General features: G+C 36.8%; 1 protein-coding gene across 1 annotated transcript in view; it reads right to left on the bottom strand.

Annotated features, from left to right (window-relative positions):
- RASEF (RAS and EF-hand domain containing) overlaps positions 1 to 4,923 on the bottom strand; it is a 64,270-nt gene extending 59,347 nt beyond the window's left edge. The window contains exon 1 of the mRNA XM_039875684.1: positions 4,161 to 4,923. Coding sequence (XP_039731618.1) covers positions 4,161 to 4,891 — 731 coding nt within the window. The 5' untranslated portion in view covers positions 4,892 to 4,923. The remainder of the gene's footprint in view (positions 1 to 4,160) is intronic.
- Positions 4,924 to 26,313: the final 21,390 nt, after the last annotated feature.

The following is a 26,313-nucleotide window of genomic DNA, read 5'->3' as shown; positions in this document are numbered from 1 at the left end:
GCTGCGATCAAGCAGAGAAAAGCTGATTTGCCTCTCTCATCTCAAGCTGGTTCAGGGCCATAAGCTCACTGAGTGGTAAGAAAGGAGAAACCAAGGCACTATCCAATTAATAATCAGTGTCTCTTCATCTGTCTGTTGATCCCTGTCTTTCACCTTGTCTCCCTCTCACTCTGTCTCCAGCCCTCTATCTCTTTCTTTGCCTCCATCTCGCCTCCGCCTTTCTCATCCTTCAGGCACCATATCATGTCAGTGAAGCAGGCTTCTGAAGCAACTCCACTACTTCAAAAGACTATCAGACCGAAAAACCCTAAGGTAGAACCTAAGAAGAAATGTAAAAGAAACCCTGACCAGTATTAAAATTATGCCTCTGCCTACGTGTAGCTACTTGTTTTTAAAAATGTCCTCATTAAGTGGGACTGGTGTTCAACTGTTGATCTTTTCCTCCAGACTTTAGTGATCATTGTTATAAGAACATGCTGACATGAACTGTCTTGACAATCCACGTATAGTTCGCACATGGGTAGGTTTGGTTCTTCTCAATTAAATTTCTTGTTTCTAAATTATTAAATAAAAGACTCCCTTTCACTATTGTGTATATAGAAAGGTCACAAACCATGTGGCACAGCTGACCACCCAGGACCGATTCTAGTGTCTGACCAAATCCCACCTTAGCCCTGCCTGAGAGGTCACCAATTGCACTTCCACTTGTTATGCCTAGGAATCCACCGTGGGTCTGTCCCTGATCTGGCTACCGCGGCAGAACCTGTGCCCATTCACAAATTCTTTGTGGTTCTGATACTACCTGGACCCTCATGTTTTTGTTTGTGGGAATGTGAGGTTTTAAGCTAATTTACCAAAGTGAATCAATTCACAGATGATACTCAAAATCGCTACAAATGGAGTTGAGAAAACTCTGAAAAGCTTCAGCTCTAACCAGGGGAGAGATGAGTTCCACCATTCTTGTTTCAGGTCAGGTCAAATGCTTAGTGCGTGCCACACACACGCACACGCACACACACTCACACATGCATACACCCATTTCTTTCTCTTTTTGCCAGCCTCTGAGCACCATGACCAGCTCACAAGAACTTGAAAAAGAAATGAATAAAAAAAACACAGCATGAACTAATTGCATTCTCAGTATATGAACCAAGGAATCGAAGAACACAGGCTCATTCAATTCCTTCAGCAAATATTTAGTGAGTACATTTATCGAGTACCTACTGGGTACGAACTTCCTTTTCACCAAAATAATGCCCCTGACACCGGAAACTGGCCAGGCTAGGTTATTACGAGTCTGCTTTCTGTCTCTCCCCAGACGTTCTCTCCCCACTTCGAGAACTTTCCTTGGCCTGGTACAATCTTCCTTTCAGAATTCTCTTACATAACCACATCACCTTGCCCATCCTGGTTTCACCTGCTGGCTGACCTAGTTGCAGCTTACTAGGAAGTGGTAACGGTCCATCCTGACCCTGTATTCTGTGGACACCTGCCCGGCTCAGGTTAATAGTTCACACGACTGCTCTGGATCCTCCCTTCCCAGACTTCAATGGAAAGACTTCCTCAGTTTTCTAAGAGGAAATGAACTTAGTGTTGACACACATCCCAGAACCTGTTTTCATCCTTTCACAATGCAGTATTATTTTCACTCTAGTAACACAGTTATTGATGACTGGAGAGTTTAACCCAAATTTGCTTTATATTTTGATCGAAGAGCTTGAACGAACTTTGAAATGGAAATCGCTACCACATTTTGACTCTAAAGAACCAAACATTCTTATATCTGATGTCTGTTCTCCTCAAACTATACATGAACACCCTACATCCCCATCGGCATGGGACAGGGTGCCACCAGGGGGAAGATGGAGTGCCAGGTGGAAAACAAAGCCACCAGATGAAATGGCACACCTTCCTGAGAGACAATTTCCCCAAGGAAGAAAATATAATATTGTATATTAAAACAACCCCCATATATTATGAAAATGAACAAACATGAGTTTTAAGATAAAAACTCAAGACTTCAAAGAAAGTCCCTGCTTGCTAGTTCCATCAGGCTATGCCCACAATAGACGGAGTTTTCCTGCAAATAACTCTCTTGTCTTTAAACAGTCTTGAGGAAATTTTTGAGAACTATTTCATCCACACTATAAACTTCTTGAAGGCATAAACTACATCTCATCCATCTTTTTGTCTCCAGGGACTTAGGACAGTACCTAAGATAGTACCTAGCACAAGACACTCAATAATGATTACAGAATCAATCTGGCTGAAATAATGGCAATGGCGTTATCAATAACAAAAGAGTTTTATCACATTTAAATGGGAAGATGGGAAGGTCAACAGTTGTATGAGGAACTGGAATAGAAGCAATCCAATTTACCAAAACAGTTATGGCTGCCATGGTAACAATCAGATGAAGCAGCTCCATTTAGTTATTTTCCACTTGAACAAGTACAGGAAGGCAAATATTGTACTTGTTAATCTCCCATCAGAAGGGGGTGGAGCTTAAGAACACAAGTCTACCAGGTGTACTGGGGGCCATTAATTTTAATAACCTTTGAAGAGTTTGAAAAAGTAGGACAGCAATACCACCAATAATATTTAAGTTCTGGTTTGTAAACTGATCATAAGAAAGTCATTTTAATCATTTATGGGTTAAGTGTCAAATATCTGCTGCTAAGACCTGACAACTGTGAAAAGTAGTCCATGTATCTGTGTGTATATACATAAAAATAATATGATGTGGACTCACCTTTCCTTATTCCTAAAATTGTTACTTTTTTAATTAGCTGGACCCAAACAAAGTTATAGATGAAAGATGATTCAGAGTAGAGTTCACAGTGATGTTTAAATTTTTCTATTTCCCTGGTGAAGACGCTATATTTTAATTCATTTGTAAATACTAGGAAAGATGGATATCACACCCACTTTCTCTACACAATCCCTCTTATACTGCAGTGCGTCACTCACTATGCCCAGTGTTCCCTGTACTTTCCAAACTGGAGGGAGAACTGGGTGGAGGCAGAAGGGAGGACTCCTGGTGCTGCAGGTCTAATCTCTGAATGGGTGAGCCAGGCCACTGCCGCCTCCCAGAGCTCTCTTTTTTCTAAATCTACGTCTCAGGTAAGTAAACTGCCAACCAAAATTATACCTTTCTGTTCTTCTCAATAATGACAGCCAGAGCTCTACAAAATTTCAACTAAAATCTAAGTAGAAAGCCGAAAAGCATTTTACAGCATTCACATGTTTGTAATGCCTGAGGAAGAAGTGAAAGTAACAGCTTGAGACATGTGAGGACACCGGGAATAGACAGATGCAAATTAATATCAAACAAACAAAAAAAAACACCTGAGTAGCTTTCCCCCTATTTCTTGAACCAGAAGGTATCCTTTTCTCCCTGAGAATTAAGTTAGTCACTTTATATTATGTTGTATCTGTCAGCGTCATAAGAGTAGAGAATTTATTGTTTGATTTTATCATTTCATTCTGTGTGTATAAAAAGAGAGTTTTTCAGTTCACAACATCTGAGATCAAATCTCTGCTCTTTTATTTAGTGGGCAAGTCCCATAACATTTTATAGGTCTAAGCGTCAGGGTCTAAGTTCCTCCATCAATCAGAGATAAGAAAGTCTATTCTCCCACCCCCAAGTTATTCTGAAATTTAAACAAATGAACTCTAGAATGTAGGCATCAGTGAATATATGTGTCCAGCAATGTATGTGCCCAACAATGTCTCTTTTTCTACATAGTAGTAGGAAAAAGAACACATGCAAAAACTACTACAGAGGATACCAGTTGGCAAACGCACCGTGTCACTTCACCGCTCCAGGATGCAGCCTGGAGTCCTTGAGTGGTGACGTAACCAGGTCGCGTTGAAAAGGGGAGCGCTCCTAAACAGCTGTCCCGGAAGAATCTCAGGACGCTGAGGATTTCACACGGCCCATGTCATTAACAAAGTGTCCTTTGCAGGGCTCAGAAATGCGCAAGTGAAACTTTCTCCCCAACCCTGACTCCGAGCGCATTCCCTTCCTTAACTCTTAGGGGATCTCAGTCTTGGAAAAGTTAGTGAGTAGGCGAATGCAGAAAAGCGACTCACAGAAGAGTAGGGTCTGCACAAGGAAACACCCCCATCACCTCGAGCCCTCCAACCCACACACGCACCTGGGGATGAACTCGGCCTCGTCCCCGAGACGCTCCTGAAAGTCCTGCCAAGCCTGGCCGGGTCCCGCCGGGCCCCAGGGGGCTGCCAGCGCCGCCGCCGCGTCCTCGTCGCCCTCGTCGCCCTCGTCGCCCTCGTCCTCCTCTGCGTCCCTGGGGTCGGACCCGGCCAGGGCCTCGGCGGGCGCGGGTTTCGGCGCCGCGCAGCCCCGGCGCCGCCCCCCGCGGCTAGCGCCGCGGAAGCCGCGCGCGAACTCCTGGAAGGAGATGGTGCCGTCGCTGTCGGCGTCCAGCCGCTGGAACACGGCCTCGGCGTCGGCCGGGCGCACGCGCAGCTCCGCGCACAGCGCGCCGAACTCCTCGCGCTCCAGGCGGCCCGAGCGGTTCGCATCGCAAGCCGCGAAGACAGAGCGCAGCCGGGCCAGCTCGTCCCGGTCCCCGTCCGCCTCCATCCCGCCCGACGGGGGCGACCGAGAGATCTCCGGGGCGCGACGGGGCGCGCTGCGCGCCCTGACTGCGGCAACGGCGGCGAGTCCTGAGCCACCTGCTGCCGCCGGGAGCCGAGGCGAGTTCGGCTCGTCCGGCTGGTTGTCCACTTGAGGGAATGCCCGGGGGGGGCGGGTCGGAGGTGGAGCGCGGATCCCCGTTGGTCTCGTCCCGGCGAGAGATGCGAGGGCGCCCCTGACTCCGCGCAGCGGCGTCCACCCGCGAATGAGCACCCGGCGGGCCGGCATTCGCCACTTTCCCGGCGCGCCGGCTCCGCCCCGCCGAGCGGGGGAGGGCGCGGCTCCCGTTCCCACGCCTCTGCGGAGCGCAAGTTTGGGGCGCTTGGAGTTGGGGCACCCGACTGGAACTGAGGGTGAGGCAGTAGCATTGCCAGGCCCTTCTGCGTAAACTCGTGCTCAGGTAAAGCTAAGAACTTAGCCCACCTTCCCCGACACAGGGTGCAGGCATGAGCGCAGGAAGCTAACTGGGCGCAAAGGGAAGGTAGGGGTAGGATTCCAAATTGGTTGACGTTATGTGTATTTTATTCATTTCTGATTCTGAAAAATTTAGTAACTTCTGTATATACAAGTTTTCTTACAAACCAAAGTACAAGATCGATTAGAAGACGCCATTCTCTGATTTTACTGGTTGTCCTTAATGCATGTCCGTCCAACATTAAGGTCCAACTAGTTAATGCACGTTGGAAATCACATAGATCTTCCAGATCCCCACATCCAAATAATTTTCCTCAGTTCTTGTCTCCTCAGCCTGACAGAGAATTAATAACCCAAATCCTTGGTAAGCAGCAATATTTAAAAGACTGGAATAGCTTTGTTTCGTTAAAGCTTCTAGAAATGCTGTATATCCAAATGTATGTTAGTTATCCTTTGATCTTAAACACTTACTTCACAATGCTATTTCTTTAATACTGACTGCTTAATGGGTACAAGGTCTTTAAAATTCATTCATTTTTATCCTTTCTGAAAATTTTGTCCTTCCGTTTCCAAGAGACCTTCACTCTGTCGTATGACTTACATAGTATATGTACCCTTCCGTGATTCTTACAGCCTGTGAAAATGCATATGGGTTATTTTTACTTTATTCACATTATTCATTCTCCCACTTTCTAGACTTACTTTACTGTCATTTTTTTAGTTATGACTCTATTTTCATTTTACCCCACTCCAAATTCTCTTTATTGCTTATTACTTTGATTTTTTTAAATATCATAAAAATAAAGTAGTGGGTTTGACTGACATTGCTTCAGGCTAGTGTTTCTAAACAGAAGACTAAGTGCTAAACATCTGAAGAACTGTTTCTTCTTGAATAGCACAATAAACAGTCAACACACAGCATCTATCAAGCTGTAAATACCACTGATAATTTCCTTCTGTAAATTTAGTAAATTATGAGGCATTCCATTAGAAGCCCTGGTCTTAGCAGTCTAATTGCTAAGTGAATATAGTTCTGTACAAGTGGACAGCTAGTACACTGAAATGAATTTTATCATTAGTGTGATGTAAATTGTTATTGATTTTGAGTTTATGTGCTTTCCTGTTTATTCTAAAGATTGATTTTTCCATATAAAGTAAAAAGTGGCTAGCGTGGTAATGCCTTTAAAACTTTACAAATACACTTATTAAACTGAATCTTTGAAATGTTATCATATTGTTAGCAATTAATAAATATCTGCATTTTTCAAAACAGATGAGTTGTTATTTTTAATTGCTTAGGCAGAGGGCTTTCTTGAAGACCCTTCATACAACTTCATTCCTGAACTCACTCTGATTTTTGCACTTATTTCTAAATTCTTATATTCTTTGACCGGCTTTGCCCTTTCCCTGAGCCTCTTCATTGAAGAGTCATCAAGAAACATGGGTTATTCCAAATATCTTAGGTATACATTTTCCCATTTGCACTGATATTAATCTACTCCAGACCTACTATAACAATTATCTATCACTGCATAACAACACGAAAAACATTTAATGATTTAAAACAATCACCGTTTTATTTGTTCATAATTTCATTGTCATTACCTGGGACAGGGCTCAGGTAGATGGTTCTTCCACTGGCTTGCCTGGGATCATGTAGGCATGGTGGCTTAACTGTGGCTGCATGGTCTTGGCCTCATTCAAGTGCCTGGAAGTTGGTGCTGGCTGTTAGCTGGACCATATATCCAGCGTAGTGTGTATTATGTCAGCTCAAATAACAGGAATGTGTGTTTGTTTGTTTTCAAGTCCTTTACGTAGTTTCATTTTTCATGTTAAAATTGATTTATCTGGAATTTATTTTGGGTCAGGTGTGAGTTGCAGATTCAGCTTTCCTTTTTTTCTGGATTTCTACCTGGTTGTCTCAACATCGTTTAATCAACACCCATTTCTCCTATAGCATATACTAAATTCATGGATGCGTTTGGAATTATTTCCGTACTTTCTAGTCTGTTCTATTGAAGAATCACTCACATTTTGAAAGGACTCTTTAGCTTATAAAAAGATTCCCAAAGGAGTTGTACAAATATTGGGTTGCCTTTTGTATTTTTAAGTGTTTGTTTACACGTCATTAAGTAATTGTCAGAAAAAAAAATGGGCAAGAGTGGGGAGGAGGCTTAAGACTAATTTGTTAGGAACAAATACATATTGGCAGTCCATCTGAAATCTTTGTGTAAATCAATGAGAAAATTGGAGTTAATTTTTAGAAAGAGTAAGAAACCCCCTGTTTATCTAACATGAGATCCTCTACAAAGCCATTCATAAGGTACTGAGGAATGCTTTTGAATATCCCTAGCAATACACTCAGGGGAAGGCCAAGGTTATATAATCTGTCTCTATTTTGATTTCCAGAAGTAGAGGAAAGAGAGAAGAAAGAGCAGGCATTTCTTTTCTATTTTAGCATCCAGAAACAGCTAGAGAGGAACTGGAGATAACAGAGCAGCCTTTGAGAACCAGTGAATTGGTAAGTAAGGAGAGCTTGCCTAACAGTTATCAGCATGATTTTTAGGAAAATCAGCTTCTCTGTGGCTGCTCCAGGATTTTAAAAAATCAGAGATAATCTTGTTAGAGTGTTTCTCAAAATAATGAAACGATATTGAAAAGAGTCATGATCAAATACATTTCCAAAACACAAATATATTTGGAAAAGAATCCTACTATACGTATTCTTGGATGAAGTAAAGAAAGCTGTTAATCTAATATTTCCCAAATATATTTGACTATGGAAGCTTTTAGTTTTCAGGATTTTTTTTTTCCATTTCTGTAGGGTTTCCACAGAGTAAGTGCTCTTGAAAACATACTTTGGAAAACTGAGTGTTAGACAATGACTAAAGTGATGAATCAGAAGAAATTATCCCTTGCTACTATTTTATAAATTGACCCAACTTCCTCTAATGGGGAATGAACACCACCCTTTAACCTCCTCTTCACTCAGTCAGTGGGAGAGGCTTTTAATGGAAGCCTGTTGTAATCTACCCTATAGGATTTCCTTCAGGTACAAGAGCAGTCCTCAGAGCCTGACTTAACATTTTCGTTACTTGGCCCGATAAGCCTGTTAAGATGAAACCAGATATCCAGGTAATAGAATACTGCTGAGGGACCAATTAGTAGGTTCAAGAACTCTCTCCAACATATGCACCCCTGCAACACTAAGACCCCTGAGTCTTAGTTTTCTCATAATATCTACTCATGGCTTACTATTCCTAAGGAAGTTATAGGAAAAATTTTGAAGATTTTATAAAGAAGAATGTGTCAGCAAATTTACATCATAGTGATTTACTTACTCTTTATGTAAATGTGATAAAAGAGAAAGAATAATATGTCATCCATATCCCTCTACTCAGAATTAGCAGATGTGAACATTTTATTATATTTTCTCTGGATCTGTTTTTTAAAAAAATACAGCATTACAGGCCCAGTTGAATTTCTTTGATAACATATTTTTTGTAATCAATATATAGCATTGTTGTGTGTATGTGTATGTGTTGGCAGCTATCAGACTTTGGTAAATCTTTCATTGTAAAAACTTAAATATCTCAATAATGTTCCAAACAGTATTAAACACCAATTCACAAACCAGAGTAGGCATTCAATACTAGAGCTGAGCGAGAAGGATTGAGTTTCAAACTTCTAATCCTATTATGTGATGACCAAGCAAAGCTCACATGTCATTTTCCCACATTAGCAAACTGTGTGTCTCGCATATCTTGCTCCTCCCAGTCAAGACAAAAGTTCGCATTTTACATTATATATGCAGGAAGTGGAAACAGACAAGAATTAAGTCCAGTGAAAATACATTGATCTCAGTTTAACTTCTGTACAGTAAAAGAAAACCCAACTCCAGTAAGCAGGATGGCCTCTACAGTGGCCCCCAAATTCCCACCCCTTGGTGTTCATGCCCAGTATAATACCCTCCTTTTCCAAGTGAGCAGAATCTGTGACTATGCTGGAATAGTCACTCTTGCAATTACATTACAGTACTTTGTCCAAGCAGACTAGAGTGAGAGTCTCTTGCAGGCCTTAGAGAAGTAGCTGCCATGTTGAGAATGAGCCCCATGGCTAAGAACTAAGAGTATAAATTAGTGTGATTAATTGTGCCTTTTACGGTTTCACATAAATAGAATCATACAGTACATACTCTTCCATGCCTGGCTTCTTTGCTCAGTGCAATGATTTTTAGGTTAATTCACATTGTTACATATTTCAATAATGCATTCCTTTCTCGTAATGAGTAGGATTGCATTATACATATATACCACAGTGTGTTTATCCAAAACTTTGTTAGTTGACATTTGGGGTATTTTCAGGTTTAGGCTATTGTGAATAAAGTTGCTATAACTATTCCTGTACAAGTCTTTGTGTGAAGGAACATATGTGTTTATTTCTCTTGGGTAAATTCCTAGAAGTGAGAATGCTGGAAAGCACAATAGGTATATATTTAACTTCACGAGTAACTGACTACTTTTCAAAGTGATTGAAGTTTTATATTTCTACCAGCATCGTAAGAGTTCTAGTTGCTCCACATCCTTGCCAACCCTTGGTAACAGCAGTCTTCTTAACTTTAACAGTTCTAATGGATGTGTTGTAGTATCCCATGGTGGTTTTAATTTGCATTTCACTGATGACTAATGGTGTTTACAGCTTTTCATATGCTTATTGGCTATTCTTATATCTTCTTTTATGAAATGTCTGTTCAAATCATGCTCATTTTTGTCGTCTTACTGAATTTTAAGGATTCTTTATACAGTCTGGAAATGAGTCATCACACACACACACACACACACACACACACACACACACACACTTTGAAGGTCTCCCATTCTGTGCTTTGCCTTTTCATTTTCTTAATGGTGTCTTTAGAAAAGCAGATGTTTTAGTATTGATGAAATCCAATTTATCAATGTTCCATTTTATGGTTTACATTTATTTTATGGTGACCCATCTAAGCAGCCTCTGCCTACCTAGAGTTGCAAAGATACTTCTTATGTTTTCTTCTAGAAATATAGATTTGTCATTTATTGCATGTATGATCTATTTTGAATTAATTTTGTATATTGGGTGAGTGAAAAGTTGAAGTTTATTTTTTTCTATATGGATATCCAGTTCTTCCAACACTACTTTTTGAACAAACTATCCCCTCTTCATTGAATCACCTTTGTCAGAAATCAAATGATCATATATGTATAGGCCTATTTCTGGACTCTGTTCTGTCCTATTGATTTGTATATCCATCCTTTCACTAATACCATATGGTCTGGATTACATTGCTTGATAATATCTCAAAATCAATTAGAATAAGTTCTACAACGTTGTTATTCTTTTCAAAATTGTTTTAGATGTTTCTGGTCCTAGGTTTTCGTATAAATTTGAAGGTTAGTTTTTCAATTTGTGCAAATATGTATATCCTGGCATTGTGATTATGTTGAATCTTATCAATTTTGGGAGAACATATCTTAGATATTAAGTCTACCTACCAATGAACATGATATAGCTCATTTATTTGTTGCCAACATATAAAAATTCAACTGATTCTGGTATTATGATGAACGTGTTTGTATCCCGAGACCTTGCTAGACTAACTTATTAAATTTAGTGGCTGTTTGGTATAATTCTTAGGATTTTCTCCATCCACACTCATGTCATCTATGGAAAGAGAAAGATAGTTTTACTTCTTCATTTCTAGTGTCTGTCTTTTATTTATTTTTCTTGCTTTATTGTCCTGGTTTGGACTTCTAGTACAATGTAGAATTACAGTAGTAAAAACATATCTCCTTGATTTATTTTTCATCACAGGGGAATATTATTTAACTTTTGACCATAAATTGGGACATTAAATATAGGTTGTTGTTTTTTTTATAAATTCCTTTTATTGGTTTTAGGAAATCCTCCCCCATTCATACATTGCTAAGAATATTTGTCATGGGTAGATTTTGCATTTTGTCAGATGCTTCCAGCATCTATTTAGATAATCATGTTTTTTCTCTCCTTTATTCTGTTAGTGTGATGAATTATATTGATAAATTTTCAAATTTTAATCCAACTCTCATTTTCCAAATAGTGTCAGGGATTCTTCACATGGTCTCTTCTTCAAATTGTTGGACTTCTTGCATGGTGACTCAGGACTCCAAGAATGAGTGTTCAAAGTGTCTTGGGCCAGAAGTCCCATGTTAGTTTAGCCACCCACTATTGGTCAGTCTAGTCACTAAGGCCAATTCAGACTCAAGGGGAGGGTAAACAGTCACCACCTCTCAATAAGAGGAGCAGTAAAGAATTTGTGGCCATCTTTAATCTATTATACCTTCCTTGCTTTGAGTTTGACTTCATATTACATCCTTTCTATTGTATTTTTTCTATATCTCTATGTTTGAAGTGGGATCGGGTATTTCTCACTTCAGCTCAGTTCACCATATTAACTAGATATCCTCCTCCCCTTGCTGTACACTTCAACTTAAGTATCTTTTATTTAACCTTCCAAAAAGAAATTAGGCCTCCCTCCCAAGTATTCCCATAAGACCCCATTCCCACCCCCATACCTACTGCACACGTGCCCTGCTGCACTCTAGCAGTTTCCCAAATAGTACGCAATCTTTTTAAGACTCTATACTTCCTCCATGCTGTTCCCTCTGCCCAAAATCCTTTCTTTGTGCCACCATGTAATCATATTTAATCCTTTAAACATCTTTCATGAGGTAGGTTTCCCAATTATAGAAACAAAACTAAAACCTCAGATTGAGTGATATGACTAAAATAACACAGCTAGTAGAACTAGGACTCAAACCCAGACCAACTGCTTCAAATTTGCTGCATGTTTCCCTTAATAGTGCATTTAGCAAATGCTATCCTGCTCTGCCACATCCCCTCAGATCCCTATGCATTTCCTCCCAACAATCAGCCCTTGTGTCACTTGTTGGAGGACTGCCCTCAGGCTGCTAGAGTGCACATTGCCTGTGTGTCCAGAGGACCATAAATGCTGAGCAATTTGTATTTCCTCTGGAACTAAACCTTGAACAACAAATGGTGTTCAAGCTCCCTGGCCTTCAGTGTGAACAGCTCTGAGTTGACCTGCACAATCTTCAGCAATGGAACAGACAAAGGCACCTGCTAGCTGATGTTCGATGTCAGTGTTGCACTGTTGCTTATTCAGCTTCCTTTTCCGGTTTTGTCTGCCTCACTGCCCTAACCTTACACATTCACAGGAATCCTCATCTCAGTGTCTGGGTACCCCAGCCAAGGCTGTAACAACTTCTTCCTTGGCATGAAATAGTCTCTATAGAGACTCAAGTCTAGAGATGTGACATTGTCCGCAGTTTGTGAAAGGACCCTGTGTGACATATGGGCTACCTAGAAGCCACTGCAATGCCCTGACACAAGTCCTGCACATTAGACATTGCTATAGTACATATAAAACCATAGTACATACAATTATATATTTATTGAGTATAAAAGAGAAAATATTTCTTCCAGAGTGATCTAATTCTTCTCTTACAATACATTGAGAGACTGAAGAAAAGTAGATTGCAATGTACCAATTAGCAATCTCAGGTAAAAATTTAAATATATTACAACAAATAATACAAACAAGCAAGAAAATGCCAAAATTAACTTTTCTTTTTTACTTTTCTACTTTATCATTATTGGGTAGTGGCAGAGGTATATGACATAAAAATGCATTATTTTGGTATGAGATGCAAAATTCACATGCAATTATTCCTTGATTATCTTCATCTAAACTCAAAAATAATTTATATCTCACTTGAATTGAGAAATTTTCTGGTCATATTTAACAGTATATTTCAAATTTTTTATTTACTAAAAATTCTATTTTCCTAAAAACATTAGCAGGTAAGGGCAGAAATGTCAGGAAATACTTTGACTCTTCTGTAAGCTTTTTTTATTTTACACAGGTGGGAAGTGATGGTACAGCCATAAAGATGGAGAGTCTTCAATTTAAAAAAATACAAGACCACAGATTATATGGAGTGGTTACAATTGAGCCTAGATTCTTAGTGTGATAAATCATGAAGAGTCTTTAAAATAACCTTGTTAATACTTTATGTTTCTCAAAGAAGAAAGATAGCATCAAACTTGAGAATAACAAGTATTTTTTTTTTAATTTGTTACATTAGTGAGGAAATGGTGAGAATATCTGAAGTTAACAAGCATCTGTATTCCAAAGATAAAGGTGATGTTGGGCCCTATTGTGATAGATCCTGTCCATAAATAAAGTTTTCTTGGAACAAAGTCACACCCATTCACTTTCAAGAGTATGGCTGAGTAGTTGCAACAGACACATATGGCCTGCAAAGCCTAAAATATTTACTCTCTGGCCCTTTACAGAAAAGATTTGCCAACCCTGCTTTACATGAAGAAGCGAGGTAAGGACATGTTTCACTTATTCTCATAGCATACATTAACTAAATGCATTGGACAAGAATTTTCTTATTTTCAAACCGGTCCCCTACCATCAGTGCCTCTAAAAATTCTTCAAACCCAATAAAAACATAGTAATTCAACCTACAGAGAAAGAAGTGAATCATCGCAAGGAAATTTTGGTAAGATGAAGGAAGAATGTGAAAACTCTGTTAATGGTTAACTTATTTAACATTTTTAAAAATAAGAAAATAAGAAAAAACTGATCAGAATCTTGTGCAATGTTGTATAGTTGTTAAATGTTTTAGTTTCTCAGTATTTTAGAAATATTGTATGACAAATTCTTCTTAGAATGCATTAATTTTGCCTTTCATGAAGAATTACCAGACTACATTTAGAAAGCAAAAGCAAGGTCAGGCCTGGTTAATACTTGGATGGGAGACCACCTAGGAAGACCAGGTCCTGTAGGCGTAAAAATAAAAAAATAAGGGATTGTAAACTGACAAGTTTCTTGCAATCTGTGAGATCAACCAAGGGTTGCCTCGCCTAAAAAAAATAAATAAGTAAAAGGTAAAAAGACCAAGAGTTTATCTCATTTTGCCTTCCCTGCTAGCATTTCCAACTTACATTTAATGTTAAATTGCTGTACTCACCTTGACCTCAATTCCATTTCTACTCTTTCTCTAGCTGATTTCTGATCATTTTTTGTATAATTTTGAATTGCTCAGATGTATGTATGGATGTGCGTATGTGTTTTTAACTATGAAAAGTCCCAAAGCCTTTTTGAAAGTAGGCAGGATTTATGAATTATAAATAATTATAAACAACTATTAGGCAGTTATGTTCATTTTAATGTTGGTAATATTGGAATGATAATTATATCGATTTTTCCTTGTTATTAATTTAATAATTATTTTAGAGCTACTTAGGATACACTCAACTTTTTCCCAAATTCATATTCTAACAATAGGCAGATCATGTTTTAAGACCACAATGGATTTCTTCCTAGGGAAGCCTGTAAATTTGATCTCTAACACTCAAAAATTACTTTTAGCTCTAGAGATTGCAATATATACATTGTTAGATCAGAGATATATTTATACTTATGCAAAATAATGGAGAAATGTACTTTTCTGTGTGGCATGAGAGGAGTTCTCAATTCCATTTGAGGAGATGTTAAAATATTAATCTTTTTTTAGATTAAAAAAGATTAAAGTTCCTGTACCCAGAAGTACAAAATGAGACAAACTAGATAAGTCAGAAAGAGATCTATAAAATTCTAAAACCATTGCTATTCCTCTGGGACACTTTATATAATTCGGTATCCAAAAGATGAGATATTCAAATAAGGCTCTTTTCAGCAATGAATTAGGACATTAATTTTTTACTAATGTAGTAATTGAAAATATAGAATCAGGATTTCAAAAGATATTACATGCATTTCTAAATTTGCAAGTCTTAGTGTTACAGAAGATGGGTGAATAAAATGGAAATCCGACTTTCAAAAAAAATAAGAGGTCACATTTGCACCACATAATGAGAGGGTGGAAGAAGACAGAATACTTTTCCCACCAACATATTATTTGAGACTGCTATAGCTTTAAAAATGATTTTTAAAAACAATGTAGATTTCATTATATCTTTTAAGCGCTCAGTTCTGATTTTCCAGTGATAAATTATTAGTTAATTTTTATAAGATATTTACAATTTGCAAATAGAATTTCCTCAAACTGTTCCATTGTTTTATTGGTTTTAAAACCTAATAAGTCCTAGGGCTCCACATAGAAGATTTGTTCTTCAGATTCCCCCAGTCGTTCTATGACTTCCTCCATTTCTTGAAAGATCGATTTGTTACAAAAATCTTAGATTTCCCTCAAAAAAACTCAGATTTCACAGAGTAGACTAGGACTAATCAAATAGTTCTTGAAATACGGGACACCTGAAATGGTCACTTTAACTGATAACTCCTGAAATTTTTTTCATCCCCTGGCTTGCATAATTCTAGTAAACAGTATTTCAAGGACTGGGCCAACATAACTGAAAGGTATTCCACTTTTTCCAAATATTTTTTTCAGAAGTTTTTTGTGAATTCCAAAGTACTAAGGAACTAGTATATTTCCTGCTATTTGAGGTCATGGAAACTTGGTTTAGTTTTAGGTGCAATAAGTATTTTCTGGGAAGTTTGAATGATTGCTAGAACTGTGTGTTAATAAAATGGAAACAACCATGAGGACATATAAAGAAGCACAAACCAAAGCACAGCTAATACAAAGTTTTCTCTTCATGATGACACTTAAAACTGAAAGAGACACAAGTGGGCAAAATCATCATTCTCTTACCATCTACAATTTTTACAAAGCTGTTAACTACATCCAGGGTTACATTCTTACAGAAATTGAGTTTCACACATTTTAAACTAATATGACAATAATTAGCCAATGAACAAACTCTAGAAAGAAGAAAAAGGACAAGTTATTAAAACAGTTATTAAATGTATTTGTTATTAAGTTTTCAAAAACTCAACCCTGAAATTTACCTTGGCCCTGCATATCCACTCACCCCATCCCATTCCTCCTCACCTACTACTCCTGACCTCCCAACTATGCTAAGATTGCAAATGGAACTTCCTGAAAGAAATGTACACAATGAACATACCTAATAAAATTTCCATGCTATAAAAATCAAGCAAAAAAGTAAAGACATGGGCAAAGATGTTAAAGTTTCATTTTGAGATTCTTAGAGAAATGCTAATAGTAGATAAATCCAGAGATTACAGTGTTGTCATTTTATGTGTATTTTATAATAACTAGGTGAATAATCATTATCTTAACATTTGGCACCAGAATTACTTAAGAAGAGACTAGGGTATTAGTGAAAAGAACCTTATAGAGTCTTGTCGGAGAAAAGTATCTGCAGAACAACATGTGATAGTTTTGCCACTTTTCTTGGACATGAAGGGATTTTTCTTCCTCCTGACAGGGATAGGAGAGAGAGAAAAGAGAAAAATGGACAGAGGCTGGAGCCAGCAAGGTGAAGCTGAAGGGCTTGCAAAGTGTTCTCTTTGCTGTGATATAAGCCCTTCCTAGATTTCCTTGAAATGTTTTTCCTGAATTTCATTTTGCTCACAAATGAAGAGGCTGAATTAACATTAATAGTATGAGAGGGAGCAGTTGCCCAAGAGGCATGAGAAGATAGGAGGGAACATGAGAACATAACGCCCACCCCAGAATTTTTCAAAATTGAGTGGACATGAAACATTGATAACCTTATGCAAATGTTTACCTAGATCTTGGGAATAAAAAAGTCTCTTCCAGAACAAAGATGGTTTCTGGACTGTCACCATTAGCATCACCATGTTCAATATTATATGTATGCCCTCCAAAAGCATTAATTCTTCTGTCCATTTCAAACTCTTCTGTTAGACTAGTTACCAGGTTTCAAGACAAAAATTTTGGAACTGTAGGTAGACAGGTGAGAGTGGAGAATAGCAAACAAGAAAGAGAAATTAGGGGAAATAGGTTTGTAACATCCCCAGAACTGTTGCATAAATGAGGCAGTCAACAATCTCAGAAGAGTATAAACAGAAACATAAGATATTCACATATAGATATGGCCATGCAACATTGAAGGCAAAGTAACTTTCAAATTTAAATCTTTGTATTATCATCTTTGCTTCCCAGATGATTGACCCAGATAGTACGTGTGTCCTGTACAGGCCTGGGTTAGAGATTTTGAACATTTCACATAGCTTACCATGGAGGGTGCTTTTTAATGTTAAGAAGGTCAAGGAAAAGCTTCCACATACTTTTTCTAAAAGAATTCAGTTTTCAATAATGGTGAGAATATGTGTATCTAGTAAGAAATCTATGCCTCTCAATGTTAAGAAACATTATACATATACAAAACTCACTCTTCTGTCTTCAGCTTTACAATGGACATTATCTCTAAGTTCAAATTAGTAATGGAAAAACTAGAGGACTTTAAATTTCATGGTTATATCCATGAATAATGAAATTCTGATATCTCATTGGGTTCCAGTGAATGATTAGACTGGTGCCATTATTACAGGGAAGGAATAAGTCTTCCCTGTAATTATGAAAATTCAAAATTCAAAATTTATTCAAATTGAGTAATACTGATAATTTTTGCTTTTTCTTTAAAAACATGCTTACCAAAAGAAATAACCACCTTTATGTAAATAAGCAGCATGACTTCATATATAGTGAAAAGTACTTGTTATTTGGAATAAAGACAAATTATAGTATTATAAACAAATAATAATGCCTAAAACTTATAGAGTGCTTTCTATGTGCCAAGCCCCTAAATCTTTTCTTATGTTAATTCACTTAATCCCCACAATGATCCTGAGTTAGGTGCTATTACTTTCATCCTCATGTTACTGATAAAGAGACTGAGCCACAGAGAGGTTTAAGTGACTTAGCCAAGGTCACACAGCTAATAAAAGAAATGTGGTTTGACCAGGGAATTGAGCTCCTAAATCCACACGCTAAGTCGATCCTGCCTCTCAAACGAAACAAATTGTTCAGATTACTTGCACAAGAATGAAATGAGTATTTTCCTAAAGATTTTGGGTAGAAATCTTATTGCTTTACATAAAAAGTAATCTGCCTCTCATTCCTGATAGTTTATAAGTAAATGAATAGACATGACTGTTTTTGTATAATTATTTCCATTAATTTCTGGCCCATACCTAGATGATAACACAACTACTTCTTGATTGCACCACAAGATATAGAGACAGCTTTCTATCAAGTGTTTTCATGAGCACAAGAATGGTGTTTCATGTTTTCCTCTAAGAAAACAAATTCATTCATGTGAGGAAGGCAATGAAAGGACAGGTTTTATACTTCTGTAACACATTTCTCTCAGTTTTTTCACCCACCATTGGAAGTCTCCATCACTATCTCTGTTAGAATAGAATGTGTTTTCCCTCATAATTGAACAAATCTTGCTAAAATAGACCAGGCTCTGCTCAAGAGGTACCACTGCTGCGAGAGCTGTAGTAAAACAATGAGACACTGAGTGTCCAAGTATCTGTCATGTATTTACCTACTCGATCGCCTCTCTATAAATTAAACTACTGAAGTACTGGATCGAGAGCAATAAACAACGCAAGGTTACTGGTTTTGAATTCACATTTGAATCAAATAAATGCTTTATTTAAGACATGGAAGTAAAATGTAAATGGAAGATACTGAGGAGGCCTGAAGCGAGTAATCCTATAAGAGAGTGATAGGAGAGCCAACAAAAGTGGGGATGTTGCCATAGTCACCAGAAAACACACAGCCTAGAATCTCAGTGATAGTAAGATATTGAAAATGTGGCAAAATAAGCTCTTAAATCTGGGGTCATTCTCTCCTCTGTACTTTAATTAGTGTGGTCTTGGCCTTTAGAAACAAACCAGAATGAAAAAAAAGTGTCCTCAATTCTGCCTGTTTGCAATGTTCTATCCTCACAAAGCTCTCTCTCGAGCCTCTGTTGCATATCAGTTTAATTAGAGACACAGCTTCCTCCTAAAATGAAGATAATCTCCTAATTAGGGAACTGATCTGAACTATCATTCATGGAAGCCCACCATCATAGGTAACCCAGGAAAAAAACCCTGGTTCTAGCTGAATTACACTTTTGTTTGTTCTACATCACACCCAAGGGAGCTACTTTGGTCTCAATAGATAAAATTAGTAGTAAAAATCTAACAGTGGCTTATCATTAACCGCAGCATACCCTATATTTAATTTCTCTCCATTATGTTTCAGTTAGACATTTATAAGTGAAATTCAAATATGTATAGTAAGTCAATCAAAGGAATCATAATCATAATCTTTACCCAGAAGTCACAGATGAAAGACAAAAAGAAAGGCAGGGGGGCGGGGAAGAGAGAAAAAGGCAACTTTCATCTATAACATGGCTTAAGCATAAATAACGAATTGGGCCTAAATTAAAATAAAGCTGCAAGGCTATAATGAAGTAAATTTATATGTCTCCCTTTCTATTTGCTATGACTATTTGATTTTTCTTATATAAAAGTCTGTAAGACAATGACAGATTTAATCTGTGTACCAACTGCTGCATAAATAATGGAGGAGATGATAGAAGTATAATTAGAAAGAGGGATGACATTGGTGAAGTAGCAGACAGGGGTGGAAGCATGTCAGTTTTGCAAATCTAACAAATCCATAGGCTCAGTGATCTGCAAGTATGGGGTATATATTTGCAGTAAATTCATCTGTAGGAAATGAGTAAAAAGTATCTGGGTAGTTTGACTTCATGTCTATACAATATGGCCCTATTTTTTCCATTCAGATCCATTTCTGGGTCCTGTATTTAATATATACAGTTTCACATGAAGAACCCAGGTAGAATCACTGTATTTTCTCTAGAACATCAATGGCTCACACCTTAAAATGCCACCTTAGAGCAGATGAGTTCCATAAAGGGCTTCATGTGTGACTCTCCCAAATTGATAAATGATCGCCTCATATATTATCTTTAATCAGGGATTTTCAAGTTTAAGAACTATATGTTTATCATTGCAACACATTTTTTTAATGTATGAAGATTTTCATCAAAGAGAAAAATTATATTTAACAAAAATTAGGAAAGCAAACAGAAAATTAGTACATAAGGCAAAATACTCAACTCCGCAAGTTATTTATAAACTGCTAGTTAAAACAATAATGAAGTACCATCTTTAATCAGAAGTATTAAAATTAACATCCAGTGCTGGCTAGGTTGTAGTCAATAGGTACACTATATATTGGTGAAAGTATAAATTGCTATAACTGTGTTGGCAAACAATTTGCAATACATTTGAAAGAAAATAAAAAACTAATGTCTGTTAGTTGTGATATTGGGCTTCCTGTAACTCAGCATTTACAGCCTTGTTTCTCTTGCCTCCCACAGTAGACAGAGATGCTTTTAAGATTCAGTCCTTTCCAATGTATCCTATAATATCAGTTACCTGGGTGTTATCGTCATCCTCATTCATAAGGATGAAGAATGAGAAATGTTAAACCCAGGTCCAAGAAGTATGAGCATACATTAGGGAAAGGAAAACACAAAGAAACTAAAACTGAAATATGAAAGGAGGATGTGGGATTAAAATAACATATCCTAGATCAGATTAGATCATATCAGAGCTTTCAAGACTCAGAGTTTGAAGACACTATTCTGGTAATATACCTAGAGATATTAAGAGCTAGTCTTATCGTGCTTATTAGCACTATCTTTTGAGTTCTTAAAGGAATTTCATCCTTTTGAACTGGAAAGCAGGAGACTCTAAGAAATACAATAATCATCAAATTGTAGTCCTTTTGGAAGAACAGATGGAGCTAATTTACTTACATATATATATATCAGATTGATGGAAAAAGATAAATTTGGTTTGGTCCACTGGCTCCTACATTCTCATTCATCAATAAATCATTATTGATTGGATTACAAAAGGCTGACAAAATTATATGAAAATATTGGGAGACATCAGATAAACTTGCAGAGAGCAGCATGCAACCATTGTAACACATTTTAAAATATGTATATTTTGTACAGTCTCATACCCCACCTTAAAATACACTCAATATATCAAGAAACCCCAATAAAATCAACTGAAAAACTTTTTATAAAATGATACACTTTATACTTGGACAAATATCTACAAAATATTTTAAAGACCAAGCATTAGCTCTCTAATATCTATAAAGAATATCTACAAATCTATGAAATGAGCTGTACGTTTCAATGGTGAAGGGGGCAAAAAACTCTCCCATATACAAAAGTGATCAAGTAATGCAAAATGCCATTAAGAATTTGAAAAGATTTTAATGTTAAGAATCATCAGCTGGCTATATATTTAAGAGAACCCCAAGGTTTCCAGTGAGATGGCAAATAGGCACTTCCATACCCTACTATAAGAAAAACAAACTGTACAGTCTTTCCGAGAGCAATTTAGCAATATTTACCTGAAATCTTTTAAAATGCTTATTTCATAACTTTTCAGCTAGTAATTCTATTTCTAGGGTTTTATACAAATGAAATAATCAAAGATTGAAATATTTGTATACAGGATATTTTCATAATAAAAATTAGAAGCAATCTATATATTGAACAATAGGATATTTAAATAAATTATATCACATTTATATAATGGAGTATTGAATAAACATCAAAATAGTTTTTGAAAAAAATGATGGCTAATAAGGAGAACATGGTATAAGTTTAGATGGAAAAGAGACAGATACAAAACTATATTTACAAGATGGTCCATATTTAAATGTATTATAATAGCACCATGTCTTAATTTCATTAAAACAAAGAATTTTTATTTGATTATGAAGAACCTTAATCAGTGGTCGACACAATTTTACTTCAAGGGCCAGATACTAAATATTTTAGGCTTTGCAAGATTTAAATTTTATTTAATCACAGGCTAAGAGGCAAAAATCAAAGATCATATAGGTTCTTATATAACCAGTTAAGATATTACCGTTTAGGGTTATTAAAAAAAATTTTTTTTTCCACTTGCAGACCATTAGAAAACAGGCAGCTGGCTACAATTTTCCAATCCCCATCCTACTTTAACTTGGAAAGCTCTCAAGTAGCTTTCTGCCTTAAAATGTCCTATTCAATAGGTGAGAATATTAATACCTGGCCTGAGGGCCTCAGAAGATTGTGAGAAGGACCTGATATGTAAGGAAGCTTTGGGCAAATGAAAACTGTTAAAAATAAATCACATGTGGGACAATTTGCTCTCACTTGAAGTTCCTTTTACTTTTTTATGCCCTCCTAAATCCTACCAGTCCTTCAAAGACTATCTGAGGTTAAACCCTTTTCCAAGCAGCCACCCCCACTCTTAAAGCTATAACAATCTCTCTCTTCTTTAAAGAATGTGTATTCCTTTTAGATATTTGAGTGTTCATGTGTTTTTTTTCAAATTAAATGATAAGTACCTTGAAGGAAGAACTTATCTTGGATATTGTTTTCTATCTCTCACTGCAAATAGCTCACCATAATAATTTTGAATTTATCGTATAGTATTTAAATATGCCAAGTAAATTAAATGACAGAAACTGTACTCCTGCATCTATTCCAGGAACATTTAGCTTTGTGAATCCAGGGAATGAAGAATTAACCACAAATCAGTCTTTTATTTGAAATTTTCAAAAGATATACACCAATAACAACAAATAGGTATAAGAACATCATTTAATGTGCCCAGGAAAGAAAAATTGCTTCCAGTAAACCAAAACCAACACCATGCCACCCCACTTCATTTTAAACTAAAAAATGTAATAGTAATAATACTTAGAACTTGGGGTTCACTGACTTCTTTAGAAGGTTGATTTTCTGTAAATTCAGTTCTTCCAAACTATTATTGTTTACAGCTATAAAAACTCAATTTTGTGAGATGAAATAACTTAAACATCATTAAAAAAAATTTGCAAAACTTCAAATAGTAATTAATGTTTCAAACCAACACCCCCTTGAAGTTCCTTATTTCATTATTTTTATCTTTGAAAAAAAAAAAGTTTACATGTCTTTGGCAAATAGGATGCTTTAAGCAACCAACTAAGAATTACTTACAGTTTACCCACTAAGACCTAGTGGCATACTAAATGTGCTAGGTGTTATGGGAGATATGAAGAAGTCAAATAAATCTCTTAAAATCATAGGCCATGTATACAGCAACTTCAACTACTTGGAAAAGGTCCAAGAATACATAAGAACAAAAATAAAGGTCATAAATTTTTTTACAAGATTGTCATTCAGAGCTCAAGAACATATTTGTTAAGACATACATCCTTAAAGGGGACAAGTGCTCTTCATTTCTTTATGTTGATTAGCATTACTATTTATTGTCCTTTCATTTCACCTGAAGAACCCCTTTAGTATTTCCTGTAGGGCAGGCGTTCTAGCGACAAAAGCTCTCATCTTTTGTTTTACCTGAGGATGTTCTAATTACTCCTTCATATTTCTACTCCTTCAAGGATAGTTTTGCCAGATACAGGGTTTTGGGTTGTTTTTTAGTTTTGTTTGTTTGTTTGTTTTTCCTGTCAGTACTTTGAATATGTCATTCCACTGACTTCCAGCCACCAAAGTTTCTGGTGAGTTGTTAATCTTATTGAGGATCGTTTATAGATGATGAGTTGTTTCTCTCTTGTTGGTTTCAAGATTCTCTCTTTATCTTTGTCTTTCAAGAGTTGGATTATGATTTGTCTAGATGTGCATCTAGAGTTTGAGTTTACCCTACCTGAAATCCATTGAGTTTCTGAGATGTGTAATGTTTTTCATCAAATTAGAGAATTTTGGGCCATTATCTCTTCAAATAGCCTTTCTGCCCCTTTTTCCCCTCCTTCTGGAACTCCCATTATATGGATGTTGATCTGCTTAAAAGTTCACCTCAGATATCTGAGGATCTATTCATGTTTTTTTCACCTTTTTTTATTGTCTTCCTCAGACTGTATAATCTCAATTTATCCTTAAACTCATTTTTTTTTCTGCCTGCTCAAATATACTATTGAACCCTTGTAGTGAAATTTGCATTTCAATTACTATACTTTTCAACTCCATAGTTTCTATTTGGTTCCTTTTTATAATTCTCTTTATTGACATTTCTATTTGGTGAGACATTGCTAGATTTTCCCTTAGTCTGACTAGTGAGTCCAATGTCTGAGATTCCTCCAGGACAGTTTTTATTGGGGTTTTTTGGGTTTTTTGTTTGTTTGTTTGTTTGTTTTGCATGTCTTATAATTTTGGTCAAAAACTGAAAATTTTATAAAATATAATATGACTGGAAATCAAATTCTCCTCCTCCCCAGGGTTTCTTGTTACTATTGTTGTTAGTTTTTATTGATATTTGTTGATTTGTGACTTTTCTGAAGTAATTTTTTAAAGTTTATATCAAGTATGGCCACTGATGCCTCTGCTCAGTTAGCTTAGTGTTTAACCAATGATTGGACAGAATGTCTCCTAAATAACTAGAACTATTACATCCCCCAATCTTTACTGAAGGACTGAGTGTGCATCAGGGCATGCCTTCAACATTCAGCCAGGCAGTTTTTCAACCCTGCCTTAGCTTTCATTTCCTACTTGCAGAGAGCCTCAAGGTCAGCCAGTGGTATCTGAGCCTTCTCCAATATTTTCTAAGCATGCATAGTCTTACACATGCACATGCACACTGCACATACACATAGCCTTGTATATTCCCAAGAATATGTTGCAGCTTTTAAAAGCACCTATGTGCAACTCAGCCTTTCCTTTTGAGCTTTTGTTAGTGTGTTATGTGTATAGTTCCTTAATATTGAGTTTCTTTAAAAAAAAAAAAAAGAAATCTTGATAATCAGTAAATGTGACCAAATATAATGAAGGTATTCACAAAGTGTCTGGCTAGTGTATACCTCCTGCTCTGGGTCTGGTACTTCTAAATATTAAATGGGTCAATTATACCTGATTGTATATTGTTCTTTTAACAAAGGTGCTGGCTTATTAACATTTCTTACAGGTATGACATGCACCCTGACAATGATATTTATGATTGCTTGTTTCTTATATTTTACATTTCACTTTATTCAACAGTAGTGAAGGAAGCCCATGCATAAGTAAGACTCTTCCTCGCTTAAATGATAGATACATGTAGGGCCTTTGGAATGACCGAAGTAGTGTCCATTGGAAGAGTGGTCTATTAGTTACAATATCCTGGGGAAGAATGATTATGATTTAAGAGTTTAAGAGGAAATGCTGACTGAAGAGGAAAGAAAGATTGCGGTTCAGGAAAACAAGCTGACAAGTGTCAAAAACAGTTGTAACCAGTCAACTAATACACTGGGAAGTGTAAGGAAATTTAAAAAATTAAACACCAATAGGAACAATCCTGAGATCCTAGTCTTGGGCATCCTGCTTAGAACTGAGGTATTGAGACCATTCTCCCTCCATGAACCAAGCTGGCTTCAGTGGAGATCTGGATCCATGAGCATCGCTGCACCAGGGGACCCTGGAATCTATTGAACTGTGAAGAGTGAATCTCCAGCATCACCAGTAGTAGACACATGAGCTTCCAATCTCTTCACTTAGGTGAAACTGGATAGACTCTTCTTTCCCTTTCGACTCTGTAAGCCTCCAGGGTTCCAGGATAATTTAGCAAGGAGGGAGATAAAAGAGGAAGAAAATAGATTTCCTATAAATGCAAGAATTGCTTAAATGAGTAGTTAATGAGAAAAGTAAATAATTATGAACATATTTTAGTTCCAAGTTTGTGGAGCAGTTCATACCAAACTATACACAATATATTGTTTATATATATATATATATTCTCTTAGCAAACAACTCTCCCCTCAGATGAGTGGATAAATCTCCTTCATTCATATTTTTATTTATCATGTATTTCTCTTTCAAGAATCTATAGAGATTCCTTTTGGACTACCATATCATAGTCTACATTATAAACTCACAAGTTGCCCTTAAAATGATAAACTGAAATGGATAATTAACTCATGACTCATTTTTTTAAAGCAACTGTATAAAAAGGATAATCTGAAAACTTTCTACTCTTTTTTGCTTATCCCTGTAGAGCTTAGGTCCAGATACTTGAGCTAGTGGCAACTTTTTGCCAATGCATGGATTTCTGCATTGGTTACCTATCGGCATCCACTCACATCAAGATACCTGTAGAGTTTAAGTAAAAAGAATTTAGTACGTGCTTTTCACAAATTAGCACACTCAGTTGCCCTTCTCCTAGCTAGCAAGTCAATAATTGGTGTTTCTATATGGAGAAATATTAGCTTCATTTTTAACTA

Source organism: Pteropus medius, unplaced genomic scaffold, assembly GCF_902729225.1.
Source record: "Pteropus medius unplaced genomic scaffold, Ma_sr-lr_union100, whole genome shotgun sequence".
NCBI lineage: Eukaryota > Metazoa > Chordata > Mammalia > Chiroptera > Pteropodidae > Pteropus > Pteropus medius.
Note: the sequence above shows the minus strand (reverse complement) of the source record. Positions and strands in the feature narration are given on the sequence as shown.